General features: G+C 40.0%; 1 protein-coding gene across 1 annotated transcript; it reads right to left on the bottom strand.

The window, feature by feature from the left end:
- Positions 1 to 340: 340 nt before the first annotated feature.
- Positions 341 to 13,622, bottom strand: LOC116083954 (zinc finger protein 728). Its single transcript, XM_031360778.1, has 4 exons — positions 13,519 to 13,622; positions 4,196 to 4,322; positions 3,621 to 3,716; positions 341 to 2,734 (listed from the first exon to the last, which is right to left on the bottom strand). The coding sequence occupies exons 1-4, from the start codon at positions 13,522 to 13,524 to the stop codon at positions 873 to 875; spliced, it is 2,091 nt and encodes a 696-aa protein (XP_031216638.1). The 5' UTR covers positions 13,525 to 13,622; the 3' UTR covers positions 341 to 872.
- Positions 13,623 to 24,930: the final 11,308 nt, after the last annotated feature.

Genomic DNA, 24,930 nt, shown 5'->3' with positions numbered 1-24,930 from the left:
GCCACATTCTTAACATTCATATGTTTTTTTCTCCGGAATGAATTCTTTGATTATCCCTAAAGTTTTTGTTGAGCATTTCCCCATATTCTTTGCATTTGTATCTGTTCTCAACTTTGTGAGTTAATTTGTGCAGACATAAGTATAACTTCATAGAGAAGGCTTTTCCACATTCCTCACATGTGTAATGTTTCTCTCCAGAATGGGCTATGAAATGAGAAGAAAGAATCTACAAAGTTATAAAGGACGGGACTTGTACTTTACAATTCTAGGGGATTACATCTGTAATGAATTCTCTTGAGAAAGTAATTATGGACAATATAAGACTAGGCCACATACTTCATACTTGTAGAGTTTCTCTATTGTGTTGAATTCTCTTGAGTTTAGAAAGTGATGATGGAAAATGGAAGGCATTTGCACATTCTTTACACTTTTATGTTTTCTCTCCTGTAATGAATTTGCTTATGGTTGAAAATCCTGATGGATAATTTAAGGCCTTGCCAATACTTCACATTTGTAGGATTTTTTTCAACTGTATGAGTTCTCTTGTGGTTATAAGGTGATGATGGAAAATGGAAAGTGTTTCCACATACTTCGCACATTTAAGGTTTCTCTCTTATACAAATTTTCTTATCTTTGGAAAGTCTATTTTTTTTTTTTTTTGTTTTTGTTTTTGTTTTTGTTTTTTTCGAGACAGGGTTTCTCTGTATAGCTCTGGCTGTCCTGGAACTCACTCTGTAGACCAGGCTGGCCTTGAACTCAGAAATCCACCTGCCTCTGCCTCCCAAGTGCTGGGATTAAAGGCGTGTGCCACCACCGCCCGGTCCGGAAAGTCTTGATGAATAACTGAAGGTTTTCCCACATACTTCACCAAGTTAGGTATTCTTTCCTGTATGAATGATCTTGTGTTTAGAAAGTAATGATGTATAATTGAAGGCCTTGCCACAAATTTCACACTTGTATGCTTTCTCTTCTATATGAATTTTCTTATGGTTAGAAAGTCTTGATGGATAATGGAAGGCTTTGCCACATACTTCACACTTACAGGGTTTTTCTCCAGTATGAATTCTCTTGTGTATCATAAGTAATGATGGAAAGCAGAAGGCTTTTCCACATATTTCACATTTGTTTGGTTTCTCTCCTGTATTAATTTTCTTATGTTTGGAATGTCTTGATGGATAATCGAGGGCCTTCCTATATCCTTGACCATTGTAGGGTTTGTCCCCTGTGTGAATTACTTTATGTTTGGAAAGTCTTGATGGATAATAGAAGCCCTTGCCACAAATGTCACATTTGTGGGGCTTTTCTCCTGTATGAATTCTCTTGTGATGAGAAAGTTTTGATGAAGCGTGAAATGCTTGGCCACATATTTCACACTTGTAGGGTTTTTCTTGAGTATGAATTCTCTTGTGCACTGAAAGTGTTGATGGACAATGGAAGGTCTTGCCACATTCTTCACATTTGTAGGCATTTTTTCCAGTATGAATTCTCTTGTGTACAGAAAGTGTAGATGGACAATGGAAGGCCTTGCCACACACTTCACACTTGTAGGGTTTTTCTCCAGTATGAATTCTTTTGTGTACTGAGAGTAATGATGGAAAATGAAAGGCCTTTCCACATACTTCACACTTGTATGGTTTCTCTTCAGTATGAATTTTGTTATGTTTGGAAAGTCTTGATGGAGAACCAAAGGCCTTGTCACATACTTCACACTTGTAGGGTTTCTCTCCTGAATGAATTATCTTGTGTTTACGAAGTGATGATGAAAAACAGAATGCATTTCCACATACTTCACACTTATATGGTTTCTCTTCTGTATGAATTTTCTTATGGTTTGAAAGCCTTGATGGATAATCAAAGGCCTTGCCACATATTTCACACTTGTAGGGATTCTCTTCTGTATGAACTATCTTGTGTTTAGAAAGTATGGATGGATAATGGAAGGCCTTGCCACATACTTCGCATTTGTATGGTTTCTCTCCTGTATGTATTTTCTTATGTCTGGAAAGTCTTGATGGATAATAGAAGGCCTTACCACAGTCTTCACATTTGTAGGGTTTTTCTCCTGTATGAACTATTTTGTGTTGAGAAAGTAATAATGGATAATGGAAGGTCTTGCCACATATATCACACTTGCAGAGATTCTCTTTTGTATGAATTATCTTATGTTTAGAAAGTATAGATGGATAATGGAAGGTCTTGCCACAAACTTCACATTTATAGGGTTTTTCTCCTGTATGAATTATTTTGTGTTGAGAAAGTTTTGATGGATCATGGAAGGCTTTACCACATACTTCACATTTGTAGGGTTTTTCTCCTGTATGAATTCTCTTATGGTTGGAAAGTCTTGATGGATAATCAAAGGCCTTGCCACATACTTCGCATTTGTGGGTTTTTTCTCCTGTATTAATTTTCTTACGGTTGGAAAGTCTTGATGGATGAGGGAAGGCCTTACCAAAGTCTTCACATTGGTAGGGTTTTTCTCCTTCATGAACTATCTTGTGTTGAGAAAGTAATGATGGACAATGGAAGGCCTTGACACAATCTTCAGACTTGTAGGGTTTCTGTCCTGTACGATTTCTTTTGTGTGCCGAAAGTAATGATGGAAAATTGAAGGACTTGCCACCCTCTTCACACTTGTAGGACTTCATTCTTAAATGAATTCTCTGGTGATTCTGATACACTTTTTTGTGCTCAAAGGCTTGTCCACATTCTTTGCACATATAGCATTTTCCCCCTGGTGAGGAAGGGTTGAGAAATGAATGAAAGTAGAGTAATATTCAGTATATTTATAATAATTTTTAAAACCAAATATTAGCTCATAGTTGAATTTGTCTATAAAAATGATAAGCTACATTCAAATTTCTATCCGTATGTATTGAAGCCTAATTTATAGCATAGAATAGGTGAAAGTCATATAAACCTCCACTGAATTATGACTACATAGAATATGGAAACAAAGGAATATTAACCCAACTCACACATGTAAGCAAAACATATCAACTATGAAAATCCTTATTAGTAGCATACAAATGCAAATCAACCCTTTAAACAAATACAAAAGTTTTATGACTAGTTAAAAAGAAAGTATAAAATAGTATATCTTGGAAAACACTTGAATAAACAATATATATATTTCTGAATATATAATATCTGAATAAACTATATATACATATACATATTAATTTAGAGGATTAGAATTGATTATTAATTGCTCAGTCATTGTGTTATAAAGCTCATCAAGTAACTCTGGTAGTCTCTTTCTCATTCATTTGGGAGCTAGCTGGGGATAGAGAAAAATCCTTACTTTTAAAATGCATGTATATGTATTTTATGAAAAACATATATGAATAAACCATATATATATAAATAGCCAAGTTAAGGATTGCATAGAAAGGACAGAGCTTAGGCTGTCTTGGGAAACACAAGTTAATCTTATGGTAGAAGACAACAAAGCTTATGGGACACAAAGCATCCTTAACATTACATGATGCCCTCCTTTGAAAGAAAGAGAAAATTCGATCTTTAAAAGATGATTTATACCAGAATATTTTGTCTCAATGACTTTACATTGTATCTTAAAATTCCCTACTCCATTCTCTGACACCCTCCTCCTGACACACCTGGGTGCACAGTGCTGGCCTCTTGTTTCTTCATATCTGAAGGCTCTTGTATTTGTTCCAGAAATGTGACCAGGTACGGCTTAGAGGAAGCAAGACCTGTTTGTGGGAAAAGGGGACAACATTGTTAGTGTATTCTTCTGGGAAATAAAATGTCCCTCCAGGATTGTGTGTACAAGGATGAGAAGATACAAAATAATAAATAAATAAATAAATAAATAAATAAATAAAGAGGTGTGTCGAGGACGTGTTCTTTCTGTTGGACACATCAGAATGCCTAGGAGGAACTTAGGGTTTGTGGGTTTTAAGCTTCATATCCCTTAGTTAACAGGGAGAACTTTAAAAACCAAAATGTGTGACAGCCTCTTTAAGGCATACCCAGTATTTTCTAATATAAATGATACATGTAATAAAAGGGTATGAACATGAGAATAGATAGTTCTAAGCTATAATGCTAATTTTCCTTAAAAGCAGCCCTATGAACCTCTGTTGGAAGCACCAGCTCTCATGAAGTGTAGTACAAAGGGAGCAATCTTTTATACTGACAACTAAGAGTTCTTCATGGAAATTATCCTCACCTAGGGACACAAGGTTGTTGTAATTCTCCAACATCATATCCCTGTACAGTTTCCACTGAACAGGACCTAGGCATTTATATTCCTCTGCAGAGAAATATATAGCCACATCCGAGAATGACAACATATCCTGAAAAAAAAAAAAAGAATAGTAAATACCACACATTATTGTTTGGCGGTTGGTCTGGTGCTTCTATATACTCAAATCCTAAATTCTGTACCCCAAGACAAGTGAATTCCCATGTACATCAGTGTTTGTTCTGTAAATCATGCTCTCCAATTTGAAACTACTGGCTAAATCAAACTGGCAATAGTCGAGTTTGGGGAAAATAGAGGTAGGCAGGGATTTGGTGATCAGGCTGGAGGTAAGGTAAGGACCACAAAGGTAAGGACCACAATGAGGAGAAGGAAACATAGGGAGGGGGAAAAGATGGGAGGAAGATGGGGAAAGGAGAAGATGGGAAGTTCTCCATTAGAAATGATAGATCTAAATTCCCCCACTCCAACTCCGAACACACCTGTTCCTGCTATTTGTCCTGTTCCCAGCTATTATTTTTGTCTTCTTTATGTCTTTCTCTTCTTCAGTTCTGGTCTGTTCATTATTATTTGAGATTTTTATTCCCTTGGTTTAGGACAACATCAGTACCCTAAGATTCCTTCATCTTTTAAATGAAGAATATACACTGGTCAATGTTCCCTTAGGTTTCCATTTCCTGAGATTACCAGCAAATGGGATAAAAATTATATTTTAACTATATTAATAATCCTTTAGATTCAACATTTGACATTGTTAGATTTCTGAGGCAACATAAAGAGACAGAAGACAGAAAAGGGACAGGAGTCTGACCTTTAACAGAAAGGACTGCATTTGTTAACTCACATACTGAAAGATGGCCTCATTCTCAGGGCAAATTGAGGAGTATAACAGATAATGAGGCTTTGATCAATTATAGGGGCAGATTGAGGTGCTTGGGAATGAAGCACAAAATCATCCCTTCTCTCCTGAAGTCTCTCCTTTACCAAACTGTTTTCCAAAGTTGAAAAAGGATGACTGTTGTAGATTGCTGTCTGCATGGAGGTGAAAGATCAGTCTACATCTGGCAATTTGGCAGTGGAAAAAGAAGGTGGGTTGAGAGTTTTAGAGATGGTACAGAGAGAGACAGAGAGACAGAAGGGGAGACGGGATGAGGAGACAAGATGGAACCTGTAGGAGAGGAAGATGAACAGGATCCACGTGGCTTGAAATAACCACAGGTAGTTATGGATATCATAAAAGAGGAATAGAACATGTAGGGCAATTTGTCCAATCTAGGTGTGCAACTTGTACTTAAAGCAGTTGAGTTATTTGTGTGGCCATTTTGTGGATTGAGAATTTACTGTTATATCTGACTGATAAACTGTAAGCCTCTGGAGTTTTCTTTACTTGGGGCTAGGGGTTTAGAGCCAGTCCTGTCATACTAGCATCAGGACACAGAAGACTGGGAATGCCAGTGGTTCAGCTGCAAGAGAGCCATGAGAAGTTGGGCAGGCCCCCGCATGGGAATAACCATGGGGGCAAGGAGACCATCACTCCTGGAGAGTAGTGGGCAATAGCATGGATTGATTTGTAATAATTGCACACTAGAGACCATTCAGACATCTATCTCTTGAAAGCGAGGGTAAGTTGCCAAAGTCACCTGTAATCTCAGAGCAGTCCTGCTTTACCACCAAGTGGAGTGGATTAGGTCCAGGGATATGGTTAGCAGTGCTGCTGATAGAGCCAATTCAGTCTGATAGCATAAGAAGCTTGGACACACAGGATATGGGACTTGTCATTTTATGCCTAAAATAATAATGTCCTGTCCCATCTGATAGAGTCTTGCTTGTAAAAACAGGAATCCTACATGAATACAGCTGAACTTCTTCAACCTTACTTTCTGGTACAACCCATAGAGCAATGTTTTGGAGGACAACCTGTCACCTAAGATAATCTATCTTCCCCAAGTATACAACATCAGGAGGGAGAGACTGCAGACCTGTAGGGGCTCCTAGAGCAGCAACATCTTCCTCACTTCCAAGCCCCTCCCCTCACCTGTCTCTCTGTAAGGTCCAAGCCAGGTTTCTCCCTTTATACTACCCCCACCCCCATCACACACTTCCAGGGGACTTGATACCCCTCTTTGTGTGTACTGATATGCAGTCCCATTTGTTGTTCTCAGCCTCTTTCCTGCCTTTCCCATCCCATCTCCCCTTTATGTCTTTCTGTCTCCTTCTCTTTGTTCTGTACTCACAAACCGAACATCATCCATATTGTCAAAAATGACTATATTGCATCTTGTATCATCACTGAATACTACCACAAATTAATCATGTGTACCACAATTCCTTGATTATTTTCTTTATGATTTAGTTAAAATTCATGAAAGTTAAAGAAGTTTCTAACCACATTAAGAAGAACTCAAAATCAAAGAAATAGGGAATATAAAGGAAAACAATGTGTTTAAGTTAAAAGAATATGAAACTATTTTATAACTAAAAAGAATAAAGGAAGCTGTTATGAAGTCAGACATGTAAACCTAATAAAACAATATTTAATTTTTTTGCAGATGTGCTGTCTGCTAAGACAAACCTGCATTTTCTCCTCAAAATCTTATGACCAGTTCTCACAGAAAAAATAAACAATATAAAAGATCTTGCTGGCTTTCCCGTACCATCATACAAGATAGAAATATTTGCCATTACCCATTGCTTGGATGAACACTAGGACACAGACTTTAGGAGTACAGTCATAAACTTCATCAAAAACTACAACACATTTCAAAAAGGCAGGAAGAAGCATCTCAGTGCCATCGAAGACAATGAACTTAAGGAGAATGAGTGCTTGAGTGATGCCCACAAAATCAAAAACATCAAATAATGGAAATGACAAAACAATCCAGGATTTGAAACTGGAATTCAATTAAGAGAAGCACTGAAGAGGACTCTAGTAGAAATGAAGACAGAATTCAAAACACCAATTATCCAAAAACAAAACTTAAAAGAGAAACTTACAACAGAATTAATCAGCAGATGATAGGATATAAGAACTTAGAGATAAAGTAGATGATCTAGATAAAATAAGCTAAGAATATATATATGTATAATATATATATATGTCCTGTCCCATCTGATAGAATCTTGCTTGTAAAAACAGGAATCCTACATGAATACAGCTGAACTTCTTCAACTTTACTTTCTGGTACAACCCATAGAGCAATGTTTTGGAGGATATCTACATGTGTGTGTGTGTGTGTGTGTGTGTGTGTGTGTGTGTGTGTATGTGTGTGTGTGTGTGAAAACCTCCAGGAAGGAAACATATAGAAAGTGTTAGACTCTATGAAAAGCCCACATCTTCAAATTACTGGTATAGATGAGGAAGAAAAAATTCCCAGGCAATGGCATAGATATGATCTTCAAGAAGGCTGTAAAAGCCATCTTTCCTAAACTAAGAAAAGACACACCCACAATGAAATAAAAAAAAAAAAAAAAAAAAAAAAAAAAAAAAAACAAAGAGAACACTAATTGAACAAGATCAGAATATAAAATACTCATGGAATAATGAAATCAGTGAAAAAACACATTGATTAGGCTAACAGCCGATTCAATGGGTCTTTGAAAGTTTAAAGAATCTGGAGTAATACATTCCAAGTCCTAAAAAGGCCATGACATCCAACCTAAGCTACTATATATATACCACACAACTCTCTGCAATATCGAAGCAAAAAGAAAAACTATGCACAGTATAAAGAGCATTACAAGAATTATAGTCTACCACCCAAACCTAGAGACAAAAGCAACATTTTAGGATGAAGAGAGGGATGAGCATAGCCAAGAGACTCTGGAAAGGAACCAGAAGCTAAAATTACTAAAACACAAAGGGCCATTGAGAACACAAACACTGAAGATGAGGAACATACTGACAATTAACACTCACATACCAGAACAAGTGATGCGCATAGTCTTTCATTCAAAAGACACAGGCTGGGAGAATGGATCAAGAAACAAATCCATGTTTATGTTGTCTACAAGAAGGAGAACTGCATGATGTCTTTTATATTTTTTCAAACAGAACGGTTTTTCAAAATACTCCCTTATTATTGCCTGAATTTTTTGGTATCTGTTGTGAAGTCTCCTTGTTCATTTCTGACCCTGAACATTTGGGTTCTGTTTTTCTTGGTCAGCCAGGTCAAGTGTCCTTCAATCTTGTTTTTCTTCATAATGAATGTGTTGTGAATTTGTTGATCATTTGAATCTTTTTATTTGACCTGTTTTCAATTATTTCCCTTCTGGTTGTTTTGCTTATTTGTTTTGGATTTTTTATTTTTTTGTTTGTTTTTCTTTCTTTTTATTCTTTGTCTTTGACAGGATTTGTATTATGTTGATTGTTCTTTATCAAAAATTTCTTCATTGTATCATTCAATCATTTGTGTTCTTTCTTGTAGTTTTATGTAGGTAATTAGAGCTATAATCTTCACCCACAGGATTGCTTTCAATAGGTCCCAAGGGTTTAGTTTTCATTTTCATTCTTGTTCATGTTTTACATATAATTATATATATACATATATATATATATAAAATTAAAATGGAAGAAATTAACACCCTAAACAGACTCAAATCAAATGGGATTGAAATTGTAATAAATAGTTTACCAACTTAAAAAAAAAAAAAAGTCTATGCCCAGATGGATTCACAACAATTATCTGAGGCTTTCAAAGACTTACAACTAATCTTTTGTCAACCATCAAATAAATACATGGACAGAAGGTGCACATACAAACAAATTCTATGAAGTTTGTATCACTCTAGTAACAATATCAGGTAGAGACCCAACAAAAACTACAACAAAAGAACTTTAGTAACCAATATCCATGATGAAGCCAGAATCAAAGTACTCAAAAAATACATATTGGAAAGAAAAACTTGCAATGAAAAATACAGACACGAGTCAAAAACATTAGTGACCATGACCAAGTTGGCTTTATCCCTTAAATGCAGTGATGGCTTATAATATGCAAGTCAATATATGCAATAAGTGACCGAATATTGTGGACAAAAATCACATGGACATCCCCCAACAGGAGTAGAAATCTCTTTAATGTACTACAATATGCTTTCATGATGAAAGTGCGAGAGAATGTAGGACTACAGGGTTATTCCTTAAAGGGAAGGAATGCACAAAACCTGTTTTTCATACAAAGCTTAGAACAGACTACTAGTGTGCGGAACTTTATTCTATCACTGTGGCTAGAAACTCTACTGCCATAGAATCTCCTCCAAGATGCTTCTTGTAATTAGTTTTCTTATTCATTTTAAAACTGTTTTTCTGCTCAATCTTTAAAACGCATGTTTATAGACTAGACAATGAGTATCCTCTTATTCAGATATGATCTGTATTTAGCTAATATTGTCTCTCTAGGAGATTTATGCATGCTTTATTGTGCATACATGATTTAGGTAATTATCACCAGAAGAATTTTCATCTAATTTTGCTTGTGCATGAATATGCCTGTAAGAAACAAGTGGAGGTCAGATTCCCCCAACTTGAACAAAGAACTGCTAAAGAGTTACGTTGGGCAAACTGCCTTCCTGCTTCCCCTGCCTTGTTATTTGACTAGCCAAGACGCCCTGCCAGGATTCTCTTTGGGAGCATAAGAGAGAGAGAATAAGATTCTCCCCCTACCTCTCCTCTATCTCCACTGGACTCCTGAACCATACAGACAGGAACATGTTGTCCTCTGAGAGGCTCCACTCAGCAGCTGACTCAGACAGACACCCACAGCCAAGGAGTGGATGGAGCTTGGGGACACTTATGGAAGAATAGGAGGAAGGAAGGGCCCCAAAGTATATTGGAATACCATAGGAAGACCAACAGAATCAACTAACCTGGACCTTTGGGGCTCTCAGAGTCTGAAACACTAAACAAAGAACATACACGCACTGGACCTAGGTCTCTCCACTTATATATAGCAGATGTGCAGCTTGACCTTCATATGGGTCCTGAACAGCTGGAATGAGGGATACCCCAAAACCTATTACCTGTGCATGGGATATGATCTTCTAGCTGTGCTGCCTTGTTTGGCCTCAGAGGGAGAGGAAGCACCTAGCCTCACAAAGACTTGAAGTGTCAGGGTGAGAAGGAAACCCGGGGGAATCCACACCAACTCAGAGTGGAAGGGTAGGGGAATGGAGGAAGGACTGTGGGAAGGGGTGACCGGGGTGGGCAGTGAGTGGGATGTAAATCAAATATTTTTTAAAAATTAAGTTAAAAAGAAAATAGAGAGACAGAATGGAAGATACATGTGACCTTATGGGGAAATAGGGAAGAACTGGGAGGCTATAATTAGGTGAATGGGAGAACATGAATATGGATTTAAAAAGGAACCTTGGAGCTCTTACTCCAGCTCCCTACCTGCCTGAAGCTCCTCTGGGCAAACCCAGAGTGGTCACCATGACACCTAAACCATACAGAGACTCAACAAAGAAAGAGTATTTCAGACCAATTTTACTTATGAACATTAATGCAAAAATACTCAATACTCACAAACCAAATTCAAGAACACATCAAAAATATCATCCATCATGATCAACAAGGCTTTATCCCAGGACAGAGGAGTGGATCAATATATGACATCCCATCAACTTAATCCATCCACCATATAAACAAACTGAGACAGCCAAATATTTCATGACAATCTCCTTAGATACTGAAAAAAAAATGCTTTGAAAAATCCAACACCCCTTAATGTTAAAAGCCTTGGAGAGATCAGGGATACAAAGTACATAACTAAACACAAGAAAAGCAACATACAGCAGGCCAATAGCCAACATCAAGTTAAATGAGAGAAACTTAAAGCAATTCCACTAAAATCATGGAGAAGACAAGGCTCTCCATTTCCCCATGTCTCTTCAATATAGTACTTGAAGTTCTAGCCAGAGCAATAAAACAACAGGAAGGGATAGAATTTGGAAAAGAAAAAGTCAAAGTATGGATATTCACAGATGATATGATAGCATGCACAAGTGACCCTCCCCCCCCACCAAAAAAAAACTCTACCAGAGACCTCCTACAGCAGATAAACACTGTCAGCAAAATGGCTGGCTACAAAATAAGCTCAAAAAAACAAAAATCAGTGGCCCTCAGTTATATGAATAATAAACAGGCTGACAAAGAAATTAGGGAAACAACCACCTTCACACTATCTAAAATATTATAAAATATATTGGTGTAACTCTAACCAAGCAAGTGAAAGATCAGTAAGAAAAGAACTTCAACTCTCTGAAAAATGAATGTGACTAAGATATTAAAAGATGGAATGATTTCTCATGGTCATAGGTAAGATTAACATAGAAAAAATGGCCATCTTATCAAAAGCAATCTACAGATTCATTGCACTTCCCATCAAAACTACAACATAAGTCTTATCAGACCTTGGAAGAACAATTTTCAACTTCACACTGAAAAAAACAAAACAAAATAGGATACCTAAAACAATCCTTTACAATAAAATGACCATACCACAGAATAGAAAAAAAAAAAAAAAAAAAAAAAAAAAACAAACAACAAACCAACAACAACAAATGCATGGTATTAGTACAGAAACAGAGAGGTTGATGGATGGAATCAAGTAGAAGATCCTGAAATAAACCCACACACCTATAGACATTTGATTTTTGGCTAAGAAGACAAAGCCACACAACGGAAAACAGAAAGCATCTTTAACAAATGGTACTCATCTAACTGGATGTATGCATGTAGAAGAATGCAAATAGATCCATATTTATCATCCTGCAAGAACTCAAGTCCACATGGATCACAGACCTCAACATAAAACCAGATACACTAAATCTAATACAAGAGAAATTATGGAGTAGCTTTGAACACACCGGTACAGGAGACAAGCTCCTGAACAGAACACCAAAAAATTCAGGCACTAAGATCAATAATTAGTATATGGGACCTCATGAAACTGAAAAGCTTCTGCAAGGCAAAGGTCACTGTCAATAGGAAAAGACATTGGCAGCCCATAGAATGGGAAAAGATCTTCATCAACCCTACATCTCATGGGGGTGGAGGTGATACTCAAAATATATAAACAACTCAAAAAAGGTAGACACCAACAACCCAAATAAGCCAATTTAAAAATGGAGTAAAGAGCTAAGCAGAGAATTCCACAACAGAGGAATCTCTACTGGCCAAGAAAGACCGTTAAAAGGTCCAACATTCTTAGCCTTTAGGAAAATGCAAATCGAAGTGACTCTGAGATTCTGCCTTACACCCAGCAGAATAAAAAGTCAAGCCACAGCACATGCTGGTAAGGATGTAAATCAAGGAGAACACTCCCCCATTGCTGGTGGGAGTGTCAAGTTGCTCAACCACTATAGAAATCAAGTTGGTAACTTCTCAGATAATTAGGTATAGTTCTACCTCAAGACCCAGCTATACCACAGGCATATACTCAAAAGATGTTCCACCATACTACAAGGTATCTTGCTCAACTACATTCGGAGCAACTTCATTCATGATATCCAGAATCTGGAAACAATATAGATATCTCTCGATGAACAAATGGGTAAAGAAAATGTGATTCATTTACACAGTGGAATACTCTTGGCTATTGAAAATAAGGATATCAAGAAATTTTCAGGCAAATGCATGAAACTAGAAAACATCATACTGTAGGCTTAGAAATTTCAAGACTAATTTTAATTAGACTTGTCGAACGCTTCACCTTTCTCTCTAGCCCTCGTACCCGAGGTAAGGAAAAAGAAAAGTTAATTATTTGGATTGTGCAAACACAGGTTCATACCAATTCCAAGATTATTCTGTGGCTATATAGCCATGTATTGTGATGGCTCAGGTCACAGCGGTGTCTATTAGACATTCCTATTCAAACCGATGCATCCATAAATCTAACAGTTCGTTCCAAAGGAATAGAAACTAACATTCCACACAACAGTCGCCCTCACTAGACTCTCTTTTCCTGGACACTAGGAAATTTAGGCAGCTCTGTAAATCCTGAGAATCTGACTACAGCAGAGCATGTTCTCCAGCAAAGTTGTGTGAGCTCCCTTCAGCCTCTCAGGCACAGGCAATAAGCAGTAAGCCTGCCCTTGCAATCGTCTTGTTCCCAACATTCTTCACGGTCCATCCTGCTCCCAGGGGCTGTGGCCCATCCTAGGTCAGCACAGCATCTCTAGGTCAGCAGCCTCCCGTCTCCAGACCAGCCCAAGTAAGCTCCCTCCGTGCCCGACCCGTCACCCTGAACAATCCCTCAGATCTGCAGGACGGCGCTGCTCCCTGCACCAACCTCCATGTCAGAGATCCAAGCCCAATTCTGAGCAAGACAGCCCCCTAACTTTGAGGGAGAAACGAGGTTTAAATAACGAATCCGGAAGTTTAATACTGACAGCTCCTTCTGGTGACGTCATAATAGTTGCGACTACATTTCCCACAAGTCAGTGCAAATGACTTCGGAACACATCAAAGGGGTTTTGCGCGCTGCCTGTGAGTCTGCCCAACTGTGAGCAAGTGACCTTGGAAAGAAACAGTCTTACGACTTGGGCAACCACAGAGCATTCGGGCTCTTTTAAAGTACTGTGGTCTCAGCACGGGATGTTAGCCTGTGAGTTCAAGCCTTTCACAGTAATGTTTATCACATTTGATAGTTATTTCTGCTAAAACGTGATTTTAAAGCTCAAATCTACAAATCTATTTATAAAATCATACTAACACATGGAAAATTATGCTTTCATGGTCTGCTTTACTTAAAAATAAGAAATCAGGAAGGTAATGCAGGACTGAGCATTTCGTTAAGATGCTTAATGAAACCATGCTTGGTGACCCTGCCTGACATGCAGCAGCGTCTCAGGTGCTTAAGACAGAAGACTTGGAAATCAAACCTAGTCACCACCAGATGTTCTCTGACCTCAGGCTTTCCTCCTCCTCCTCTCTCCCAAGAGGAGGTGCACAGCTCCTGGGATCACACTGGTGTGTCTACTGACTCTTGGTACACTGCACTATAGGATTTCCCTTGTTCCCTTTGATGTTCCTTATCGAATTTCCTCTCTTCTCTGATCATGTCATCATTCGTGTTTGACACTATGTAAACATTTGGTATCTGTCTTTTTTTTTTTTTTTTTTTTTTTTTTTTTTTTTTTTTTTTTTTTTTTTTTTTAGATTTGTTTTATTTATTTTATATGTATGAGTACACTGTAGCTGTATAGATGGCCATGAGCCATCATATGTGTGGCTGCTGGGAATTGAACTCAGGACCTCTACCGGGTCCAGCTTGCTCCAACTCCACTCGTTCCAGCCGCACCAGAAGAGGGCATCAGATCTCAGATCTCATTACCGGTGGTTGTGAGCCACCATGTGGTTGCTGGGATCCGAACTCAGGACCTTCCAAAGAGCAGTCAGTGCTCTTACCCACTGAACCATCTCGCCAGCCCTGGTATCTGTCTTGAACTTCCCTCACTTCTCCTCAGCAAAATACCGAGACGGTTGCTCCTTGAATACAAAGGTATAAGAAATATGTCCTTAGAACTGTCAAATGAACTTAGTGCAGTAAAGAAGCTACATTGGAACCATGGAGTACTGAGAATGCCCATCTCTTCTTAGGAAGGTTTATTCCTGTGCAGTTCATGCTTGAGACAAAGGTACAAACCCCATCCATCACAAGGAAGACTTCACGTTTCTGTGATGCATACTGATTCACAGGGAAGCTGTTTTAGACTGTGTGAAGTTCCTATTCAATTCTTGTATTCCAGGCAGTGATAGCTTGGTCTTTAGAGTGAGTTTCAGGAATGTCAGCACCAGACAAAACAACCCTATCTGAAAAACACTGACTAAAACAAACAAACAAACAAACCCTCAGGCTTTATGTTTTGAACCAATTTGATGTTTGTACTGGCTGATTTTGTGTGTCAACTTGACATAAGCTGGAGTTATCACAGAGAAAGGAGCCTCCCTTGAGGAAATGCCTTCATGAGATCCAGTTGTAAGGCATTTTCTCAATTAGTGATCAAAGGTGAGAGATCCCGTTGTGGGTGGTGCCATCACTGGGCTGGTAGTCTTGGACTGCATAAGAAAGCAGGTTCAGAAAATATTTTCAAGAAAAGCATAGAAGAAATTTTTTCTAACCTAAAGAAAGAGATACCTATAAAAGTACAACACCCACTTAGATTGTCAAAATATTGAACTAAAAAAGAAAGTTATAGAGGCAAAGGGGAGGGGGCATTGGATGGGGGTGTTTGCAGAAGGGAAACTGGGAAAGATATTTACTAACCAAATGGACCTAAGACATAACCTGGTGTAGCTATTCTAACACATAGCAAAATAGAATTCAAACCAAAATTAATCAACAAACAAACAATCAAAATGACAAAATGAGCCAAACATGAAAGAACACTTTGTAGTGATCATAGGAAAAATCCACCAAGATGATGTTTCTAGTCATCTCAAACACTATCTTCTCATATTCTAAAATGTACCCCACATAATCCTTACAGGTATCCAGCATTAAGGACAACAAAATTGCAAATTTCTCTCTATACTACTCTTTCAGAGCACCCATTGCTCAGGAAGTCCCAGAGCCTTGGCTTCCAGATGTCACTGGACCATGGGGAAAACCTATTTTACCTCCTTCTTCTATAAATTGCAATTATGTGTCTTAAACATATTAATGAAACTATATAGTATCTATCTCTCTATGCCCAAAATAAATTCCAGTTTCACCCATATTGTCACAATTTACAATACATTTTTTCTGAAAAACTGGTAAACTTAAATTACATTTCCCTGTTCTCATCATTCCTAGCCCTCTTATGTCTCCTCACATTACATTTAAAATATATGACATAGTCTTCTTTACTTATTAGTATTATACAAATATGTATATACATACAAATAACTATATAAATATGAACAACTGAATCTCTTCAGTGTCTCCTGTATTTATGTTATCAGGACTGACCTGTATTGCTGGATGAATAGTGAGTGGGCTCATCCCTGGGGAACATCAGTTCTCCCTCTCTCAGCAGTTCTTAGATGCCCATACTCCATTGTCTAGCCAGGAGACTCCCCCTGCAGGGCATCACATGCCATTGTCATTGCTCAGGCAGTCATATTGTTGGGTTATCAAGAGTACAATTTCCCTTCACTTTTTAGGACCCCCTGGACCTCTGGCTCACACAATCTCTCTACTACCTCTCCAGAAATATTATGATGGTTTAGTAAGTTGGCATTAGTGTGTTCACAACAAGCCATCAATGGCTGCCTATGGCTCCAAGTGTGATGTACATCCTCTTGATCCACATTTAAGTCCAATTAGACAGCTGCTGCTAAATGTCAAGATGTGAGAGGCACTGTGGCACCATTAGAATGTCAGGCCACACTGATCATTGCTGTGGTTCACTGGTGTAACAGCGAAGGAGTACAATTTATTGCTTCTGTCCGGTAGAAACTTGCAAAACACCTTCCAGCACTATGAAACCTGTCCCTAGGCAGGAGAACTTCATGTCAGATGCGGGTGTTACCCTCTGAGTCTTGTGTCTGCAGTGCCTTTGGTGTAATGGACTTTCACCATTAGAAGACTATTGTCATAAGACATTTGTTACAGCAAAAATACATACTGTGTAAAGAATGACACATGGAAAAACATCTTTAAGTGAAGGACAGAGGTGAGTAACAATGAGGACATCAACATAATTCTAAGTCCCAGGAAAACTGAAGAAAATTGGTGATATGAACACTGAAGATTTTCTCAAGAGAAAAGCAGTTGAACTCTCTTAAAATGCTTCATTGGAGCTCTTTGGGCATGTTCCCATTTAACAAGTAAATGGAAGAAAAAAAACTAACAAATATTTATAGTTTTGTACCTATAAGATCAACAAGAACAAAGAAAAGAGATCAGTGTGGAGAATGGCAAGAGTCCAGAGCACAATGAAGATGGAAATGTTATTATTCTCTGAAGGAACTGGAGCAGATCCCCAATGGAGAATTAACTACAAGGATCATTCCCTATGCAGCCCAACACTTGCTACCTCCATTCTGCATGGGCAAGTGTCTGCTGTCTTGAGGCCAATCTCCTGAGATGCTGTGGGGGATGGGCAATGGGAAAGATATCATTTAGGAGATATTTTATCCAGTACAATTAATGGCAAATATTTTAGTGGAACTTGAGACTGACAAAATTAACTCTCTATGCAAAATAAATGTAAATAAGGTCTAATATGAGGTGTGCAAATTGTCATTTATTAAAATCTGTTATATATTCTTACATTAATTGCAAGGTAGATATTTATACTCCACTTGACAAGAGGCTGTACCCAGAGGCAAGCTTAGAGCAGCAGAATGCAGAATGGACAGAATAAATATATTAAGAACTCTTGCGCTGGGCAGCGGTGGTACACACCTTTAATCCCAGCACTTGGGAGGCAGAGGCAGGTGGATTTCTGAGTTTGAGGCCAGCCTGGTCTACAGAATGAGTTCCAGGACAGCCAGGGCCACACAGACAAATCCTGTCTCGAAAAACCAAAAGAAAAAAAAAGCCAAAACCAAAAACCTCTTGCATATCCTGTTAGTGCCCCCAGAGACATCTTTTCAGAGAAGTAAGACAAAAACTCTAGACTGACAGGACATTAGTGGGAAGTCAAAGTGAGATGCAAAGAGAAGACTGGATTCCTGATCTGGTTACAAATAATAGTGACCCTCCATTCAAAAAGAGCTTATCTACAGATTACATAATTTAGTGCTTAAAATAAGTACTACACACATCATGAAGAAGCACCTCATAGGACTTTGCCCCAAGGCTTTATTCTCATAACAGTGGTATGAAACAATCATTAACTTTTGCTTCAAGTAAATGCATTTTGCAATCTTATGTCTGAGAAGATGGAATACAGCATGAAAAAATATGGGAGACTCTAACACATATAGAATCTACTTTGAAAACATGAATGATGTAGTTGTACTTTTAGTTTGAAAATAGGTATCATATGCTTTGCTCTGTACATTAGATGTCTAGATGAATCTGTGGATTTTAAAGACTCCATATATATTTCTGAGTCTTAAAGTATCAGAACATGGAGTGTATTCAATAAAAAATAGAAACTTGTACCCTGATCCATCTGACTTATTTTTATATTGCTTCTGGAAAGAAGAGAACAGTGGGATGCAGACTTAAAGAGAATTGGCAAACCAATTGGAACCAAACACTTTCCACCTCAAAAAATATCACTGGTACATTGCTGCATTTGATAATGACTATGGAGGATGCTATGACACATATTTTTTTTTAACAGAAAATGACAATGTAATGAGAATATGGGCTCCTCAGGTATATTTCTTGCGTGTGTGTTTTACTTCTATTCAAATGTTTTCTTGTAATTTTTTTTTTTTTGGTTTTTTTTTTTTTTTGAGACAGGGTTTCTCTCTCTAGCCCTGGCTGTCCTGGAACTCACTTTGTAGACCAGGCTGGCCTCGAACTCAGAGATCCACCTGCCTCTGCCTCCCAAGTGCTGGGATTAAAGGCGTGCGCCACCACAGCCCGGCTCGTAATTTTTTTTATGACCTCTAAAATAACCATGTAGACTGGAGATAACAAATTGTCCTCACCCACCACAACTCCCATCAGGACATATCTAACACAACAAGGCTCATGCATGAGTTGTAAAGACAAGTAACTACTTCCCTCATACTAATGTTAGGATACAATGAAAAAAGCCTGGGAGGACAGAGAGAGAACTACACATCAAGGGGACCTGTACTTGTAATGTGTAAGAGTCACCCAGATGGTAATGGTTTTGGAGGCATGAAGAGGTCAGGAAGAGCAGCTGAAGCTTAGCACTGTGAGAAGCCACGAAAGGGTATTGGTGAAGGTACAGCCTCAATTGCAGTTGATGGCCCAGGACTGAAAGGGGTCATGCAAAGGTTTTGAGGCTTGGCACCATGAAGAGAGCCTATGAGAGTCTATTGGTGAAGCTTGGTTGCAGTGGAAGATCCCAGTGTATTGGAGATGCAAGTACCATGAGATGATCACCGAGAACAACAGCAGCAGTGAAGTGGATCAACCTAACCCATTAGTGAATCTCCCTAAGGGAAGAAGGGACAACACCCCTTTGGATCCTAGACATTGAAACAGAAGCAGTAACACTGAAGCTTCCTTAGAGACCCCAAGATGTTTGAGATACCAATGCTGTGTGCTATCTGCTGAGGAAAGTTGCTAACAGAGAGTGGAACCAGCCCAGGAGAATGAAGTGTTGCTGTCAATAAAGATGAAAAAGGAGTTGGAGATCTGAAGTGTTTTGACATCAGACATGGAGATGCAGAGTCTGGAGTTTGCCCAGCTAGTTTCGTGTTTTGCTTTGGGGATTATAGTTAAGTGATTAGATGAATCTCAGAAGAGACCTTGAACTTTGGACTTTTAACATTATTGAGACTACTATAGACTATGGGGACTTTGGAAGTTGGACTAAGTATATTTTGCATTATGCTATGTTTAGGTGGGGTCCCCATAGACTAATATGTTTGAACAAGCTTATGGGGGCCAGGGAGTGGAGTGTGATGGTTTGTATATGCTTGTTCCAGGGAGTAGCACTATTAGGAGGTGTGTCCTTGCTGGAGCAGGTGTTTCACTGTGGGTGTGGGCTTAAGACCCTCAGTCTAGCTGCCTAGAATTCAGCCTTCCACTAGTAGCCTTTAGATGATGAAGATGTAGAACTTTCAGCTCTGCCTGCACCATGCTCCCCCCTTGAACTGAACCTCTAACCTGTAAGTAAGCCCCAATTAAATGTTGTCCTTTATAAGGCTGGCTTTGGTCATGGTGTCTGTTTACAGCAGTGAAACCCTAACAAAAACAGCCTGGCACCCTTAAACAAAGCCATGTGAGGGTTTTACCTGCTGTTCATGGACTAGCTCAAAAATTTGAAGACCAGATCAAGGCATGCTGACACTCTGTGTGTGGGGGTGCATGTCTTCAATCCCAGCACTGGGGAGACAGAGACAGGGAGATCTCTGTGAGTTCCAGGACAGCATGATCTACAAAATAAGTTCCAGGAGAGCCAAGAGAAAGCATGTCTCAAAAAATGAAACAAACAGACAAACAAAAACCTAAACAACCAAAAAACAAAACAAGAACAAAAAACCAACCAAACAAACAAAAAGGCATGCTGACACCTCCATTGTGGGCTCAGTAGTCTTCTGTATTCAAGAATTTTACTTCATGACCTGATGCGTCTCAGATTTTCTCTCTCTTAATTTTTAAGTGGCTGAGAAAGTGAAGTCATACCTCAAGACCATTACAATAGGCCAGCTGCAGTGTACAGGGGAACCATTTACTCTAAAAACATTGAGGAATCTGACAGCATCCATGTGAGAATGGGGCAGCTAGTGAATCATGCTTATCAATAAAGCTGTTCAGTGAGCTCTAGCATGACATCAGGTGCTGGTAGTCATCTGATATTGTTAGTTTACAATTCTGGACCTTGCATTATTATCTGCTCCTGCACTACTAGGCATCTCTCATGTCCAAGACTCCCAAGAGACTTGGGCTTCAGGCAGAGTCCTAAGGAAACTTATTCAATCTGTTGGTGTCAGAAGTGGCTTTACAGTCAGCCTCCGAATTCAGCGATGAAGTCATCCCTAGGAGGCAAGGACAAGGGTATGTCTGTTGCCATGGCAACCGCCACACACTCTAGGTGTAAGCTTCACCAGTGCTTGTCATTCATTACCTGGCAACTAGGTCACAGCCCGAATAAAAGACTGAGACCCTGACCCCTAATCCCCTTTTCCTCTGTCTTCTCTTCCTCGCTCCTCCAACCCCTTTCCCCAACTATCCAATGAACCTCTTCGTGTGGTACTGTGCTGGCCTGGAGTGATCTGTCAGGAAACGCGCCGCCTTCTAACTAACACAATGCACATTCCCAATTGCTCTGAACCCAGCCCTCACCTGCAACCTTGTATGTCCCAGGTAGTTCTGCACAGCCCACCTAAGAAGCTTCTTCAACCCTCTCACACTGCGCTGCTCTGCTTTCTCCAAGGCGCACCCCCACCCCCACACCTCATCTTTCCCCTTACTCTCCCCCGCAACCCCCGCCCCCATGGACCTTCAGGCTGTGCTGCATCCTGGACCAACCTCTGTGTTAGACACAATAGGAATGAAAAGCAGGGCAGCACTCTTGCCCGATTTTGAGAAAGACTCCCGTGTAAACCAAAAGCCTGACGGGTCTCTGTGACGGCATAGTATCGAGACTACATCTCCCAGAAGTCTGTGCGAAGGAATTCCTGGAACCCAGGCAGGGTGATTCCTATTGTTCCTGAGTTTGTTTCTGGAAACCCACAGTAGAGCATGGGAGAAAGATGCAGAGTTTGGAGGACAGCCATGGGGAGTCAGGCTGGTGTTCGGCCAAAGTCTACTTTTAATGATGGTTCTTAAACACTTTAACCTCCCTTCTAGCACACTGCCCACCAGAGGTAGTGGGAAAAAAAGGATATGGGGCAAGTGGACCTGTGCAGGAAGAGCTTCTTTGGAGCAACTCCCTTCTGCGTTTTTAAGAAATCAGCAGTTCAGTTCACAGGTCAGCCCTGGCAGCTTGATCCACTTGCAAACACTTCATGGATATACCAGAAGTCCAGTTTGGTGGAGTCAGAATAACAAACACAAATTAGCAGCAGTAGCACGACCTAAGAAAACAGCTAGGCCTCAGCCAAATCAGCACAAGATAGCAGGAGGGCCCAGGAGGGATGCCAGGAGGGCCCAGGAGGGATGCCAGGAGAGGTTTTCTGTTGTACATCTCTCAGCAAATTGAAGATCATTGAAGATTTGAGACCAACAAGCGTTGTACAGCTAGCTTTACCAGCAAGCCAAGCCCAGCCTCTTTCACTGTCAGATCAGTCCTATTTACACTTCAAGGCCACAGCACATGTCTTGCCTCAGTTGGTGAGTCTGTTTCAGCTTACATCACTCTGCCAACCAACCTGAGTCTGTGGGAGCCACAGGACACTGCAGCATAGCAGCAGAGGTTTTTCTTTTCTTTTTTTTTTTTTATATTTATTTTATGTCTGTGAGTATACTGTCGCTCTCTTCAGACACAGGGAGAGGACATTGGATCTGTGCCCTCCCCCCAGCCTCGAGTGGGCTAAATCAGACCTTGTCTTAGCCACAACTGGCTAGCCCACCTAGGGTGGAATCTTCTGACTTAGGTATGAGGTCTTTTGTTCTACCAAGTCTTCAGCTTCTCTAAAGGAGCCACTCCCTGCTGAGCTGCTAAGCCTGTCTTCCTGATGAGCTCCAGACAAAGCAAGAAGATGCTGAAGCGGTGACAAGATTCTGACATAGTGAGGGATGGGTCCCCTCTCTTTTTAAACTCCAACTCCTAAGTAAACATTGGGCCTTCATCAGAAGCTTGTCTTGGTCTCATTCTCCTCTCACCATCCCTCCCATTTAGGAACCCAGTAACCCGTGGTCCCTGGCAGCTACATGGATCCCATTAGAGATAGTGGTGAGCCATCATGCGGTTGCTGGGAATTGAATTCAGAACCTTTGGATGGGCAGACAGTGCTCTTATCTGCAGAGCCATCTCTCCAACCCCAGCAGCAGAGGTATTTTTGTTGTGTTTCTCTCTGTGGAGTCCTGACAAATGGAGTTCAACTATACAATGTAAGGTGAACAGATACAGGTGTGTCCTTAGCAAAGAACCCATTATCACATGTCCTTTCATGTGCTTGCTTTAGCAGAACATCATTTCACCCCATGTCTGCATCAGGGAAATGCTCCTTCGTGGGTCTGCCCCAGTTTTTCACCTGTGTCTGCTTCAGCAAAACCCCATGTGACAAAACTGACTTTCCAAAGAACCCTTAAGTTTTCACTTCACTTGACACTCTCTTGAAACTCATGATTTATCCTACTATCCTAACAACAGCTATTGTTGGGGAAAAAAAGCCAGTATGCAATTGCTTTTCTCACTTGTTTACACTCGTGAGCTCAAACAGATTTGTTGGATGTTTGCTAAGAATGCAGTTACCTTAAAGGAAGCCAGTGCAAGGTGAGCAGGACGGAGGAGTGCTGCTTTCTTGTGCTCTCATATCCTGTGGTAAGGGAAGAAGTGTATGCTCACCTGTGGTGGCTACCGGAGTCTCCTGAGCAAGAGCTGCAGTGTTGGCAGGAGTGGAACATCCAGTCTGCACTTCTTCACCTTTCTGAGACATATACCCACAAGTGTTTAATCTGTCCCTCACCTTGCATAACTATGTAACCACCTTTGCTACCCCCTAGTTATGTGCTCATATCTCTAGGGCATGCCTGGCTAGTCATTTTGGGCTAGCAAGAAACAGGAAGTGGAACTATTGAGGGATTTTTGTAATGATGGGGCTTTTAAAAAGTTAATGTGATGATTTCTTTTAACAAATAACCAATATTGTCACTGCATGGGTGAGCAGGATTGTGATTGTATAAATAAAGATGGCTTAAGCTATTTGGGACTGAAAGATTGAATTTAGAAATTTGGGAGAAAGCATGCTAATGAAAAGGGAAATGTATTAGTAGAAATGTATGTATGCGGTATAACCTTTACTTAAAGGACATAGAAGGTCTCTGTAATGAGCCAAGAATGTAGACTAGCCAGTTTCAGAAACCTGTTGGCCACAAAGGCTCCCCCTAGTTAGGTCCAAGAACAAAAGGCAGGATATGAACCATCTCATATGGTCAGGTAGTTCTAGGAAATGGTCAGCCATAAAGTGAATAACATTGACCAGACAGACCACATTCTTGGGCATAATGAGTGTGTAGGACGTTTTACTTATGACCCTGACTCAAATAGGGGCTGGGTCTCTTTAGAATTTTCCACTGTTCTCTTGTTATGTTTCCTTGGTAACCCCTTCACCCCCCTAGTTTGTGGTTTTTCCCTTTAAATACCCTTCACTTCTTGTGCTCGTGGTTGAACCCCTCTGGCCTGCCAGGCTATGAGTTCAACCCCAGATCTGGCTTATCCCCAATAAACCTCATGTGATTGCAGCAAGTTCCGTCTCTCGTGAGTTATTGGGTGGTCGTGACATCCCGAGACTTGAGTAAGGATCTCCCCAGTTCTGGGAGTCTTTCAGGACCACTTGCTTGAAAGTCAACAGGTGATCAATGTCTTCATTTGTGCCAATGACCCTTTCCAGTCTTAGGACTTGAACTTTGTTGCTGGAGCTGGCCACTGGCAGAAATCTTACTAGCCATGGAGGCCAGAGCCCAAACTCACTGTGGCCAGGGGCTATGTGTTAGCATTCCTTCCCAGATGGAAATGTATCCTAGGACTTGGGAGACAGGGAATCACACAATTCTCTGGTGGGACAGAATCCTAATGGTAGGGTAACCTGAAACACAGAAGCCCAGGAACCAAACAGTTCTGATGTGGGACAGTGTCCTAATGGATGAGTACCCTGAAACATGGGAGACTTGGAACCACATAGCTCTGAGAGGAAACTTGACAGCAGAAGTGTTACAGTTCCCAGGGGAGAATCCCAAGTTAAACTGTGGAGCTCAAGAGCCTCATCCCTGCTCCACTTCTTAGCTTCTTCCAATGAGAGAGTCACAAGAAATAGCAAATCTTATAAAAGAAATTTATTGCTAGGATTGAATCCAGGGTTTGGAGGGATAAATCTAGGGGTGGTTGACTTTGTTCAAAGCAGAAGTGTTGGTATTCTGTCTAAACTCCACCCCCACAGTTGGCAGCAGTCAAGT

Source organism: Mastomys coucha, unplaced genomic scaffold (assembly GCF_008632895.1).
Source record: "Mastomys coucha isolate ucsf_1 unplaced genomic scaffold, UCSF_Mcou_1 pScaffold8, whole genome shotgun sequence".
In the NCBI taxonomy this organism is placed as follows: domain Eukaryota; kingdom Metazoa; phylum Chordata; class Mammalia; order Rodentia; family Muridae; genus Mastomys; species Mastomys coucha.
This window is presented reverse-complemented; position numbering and strand designations above follow the sequence as displayed.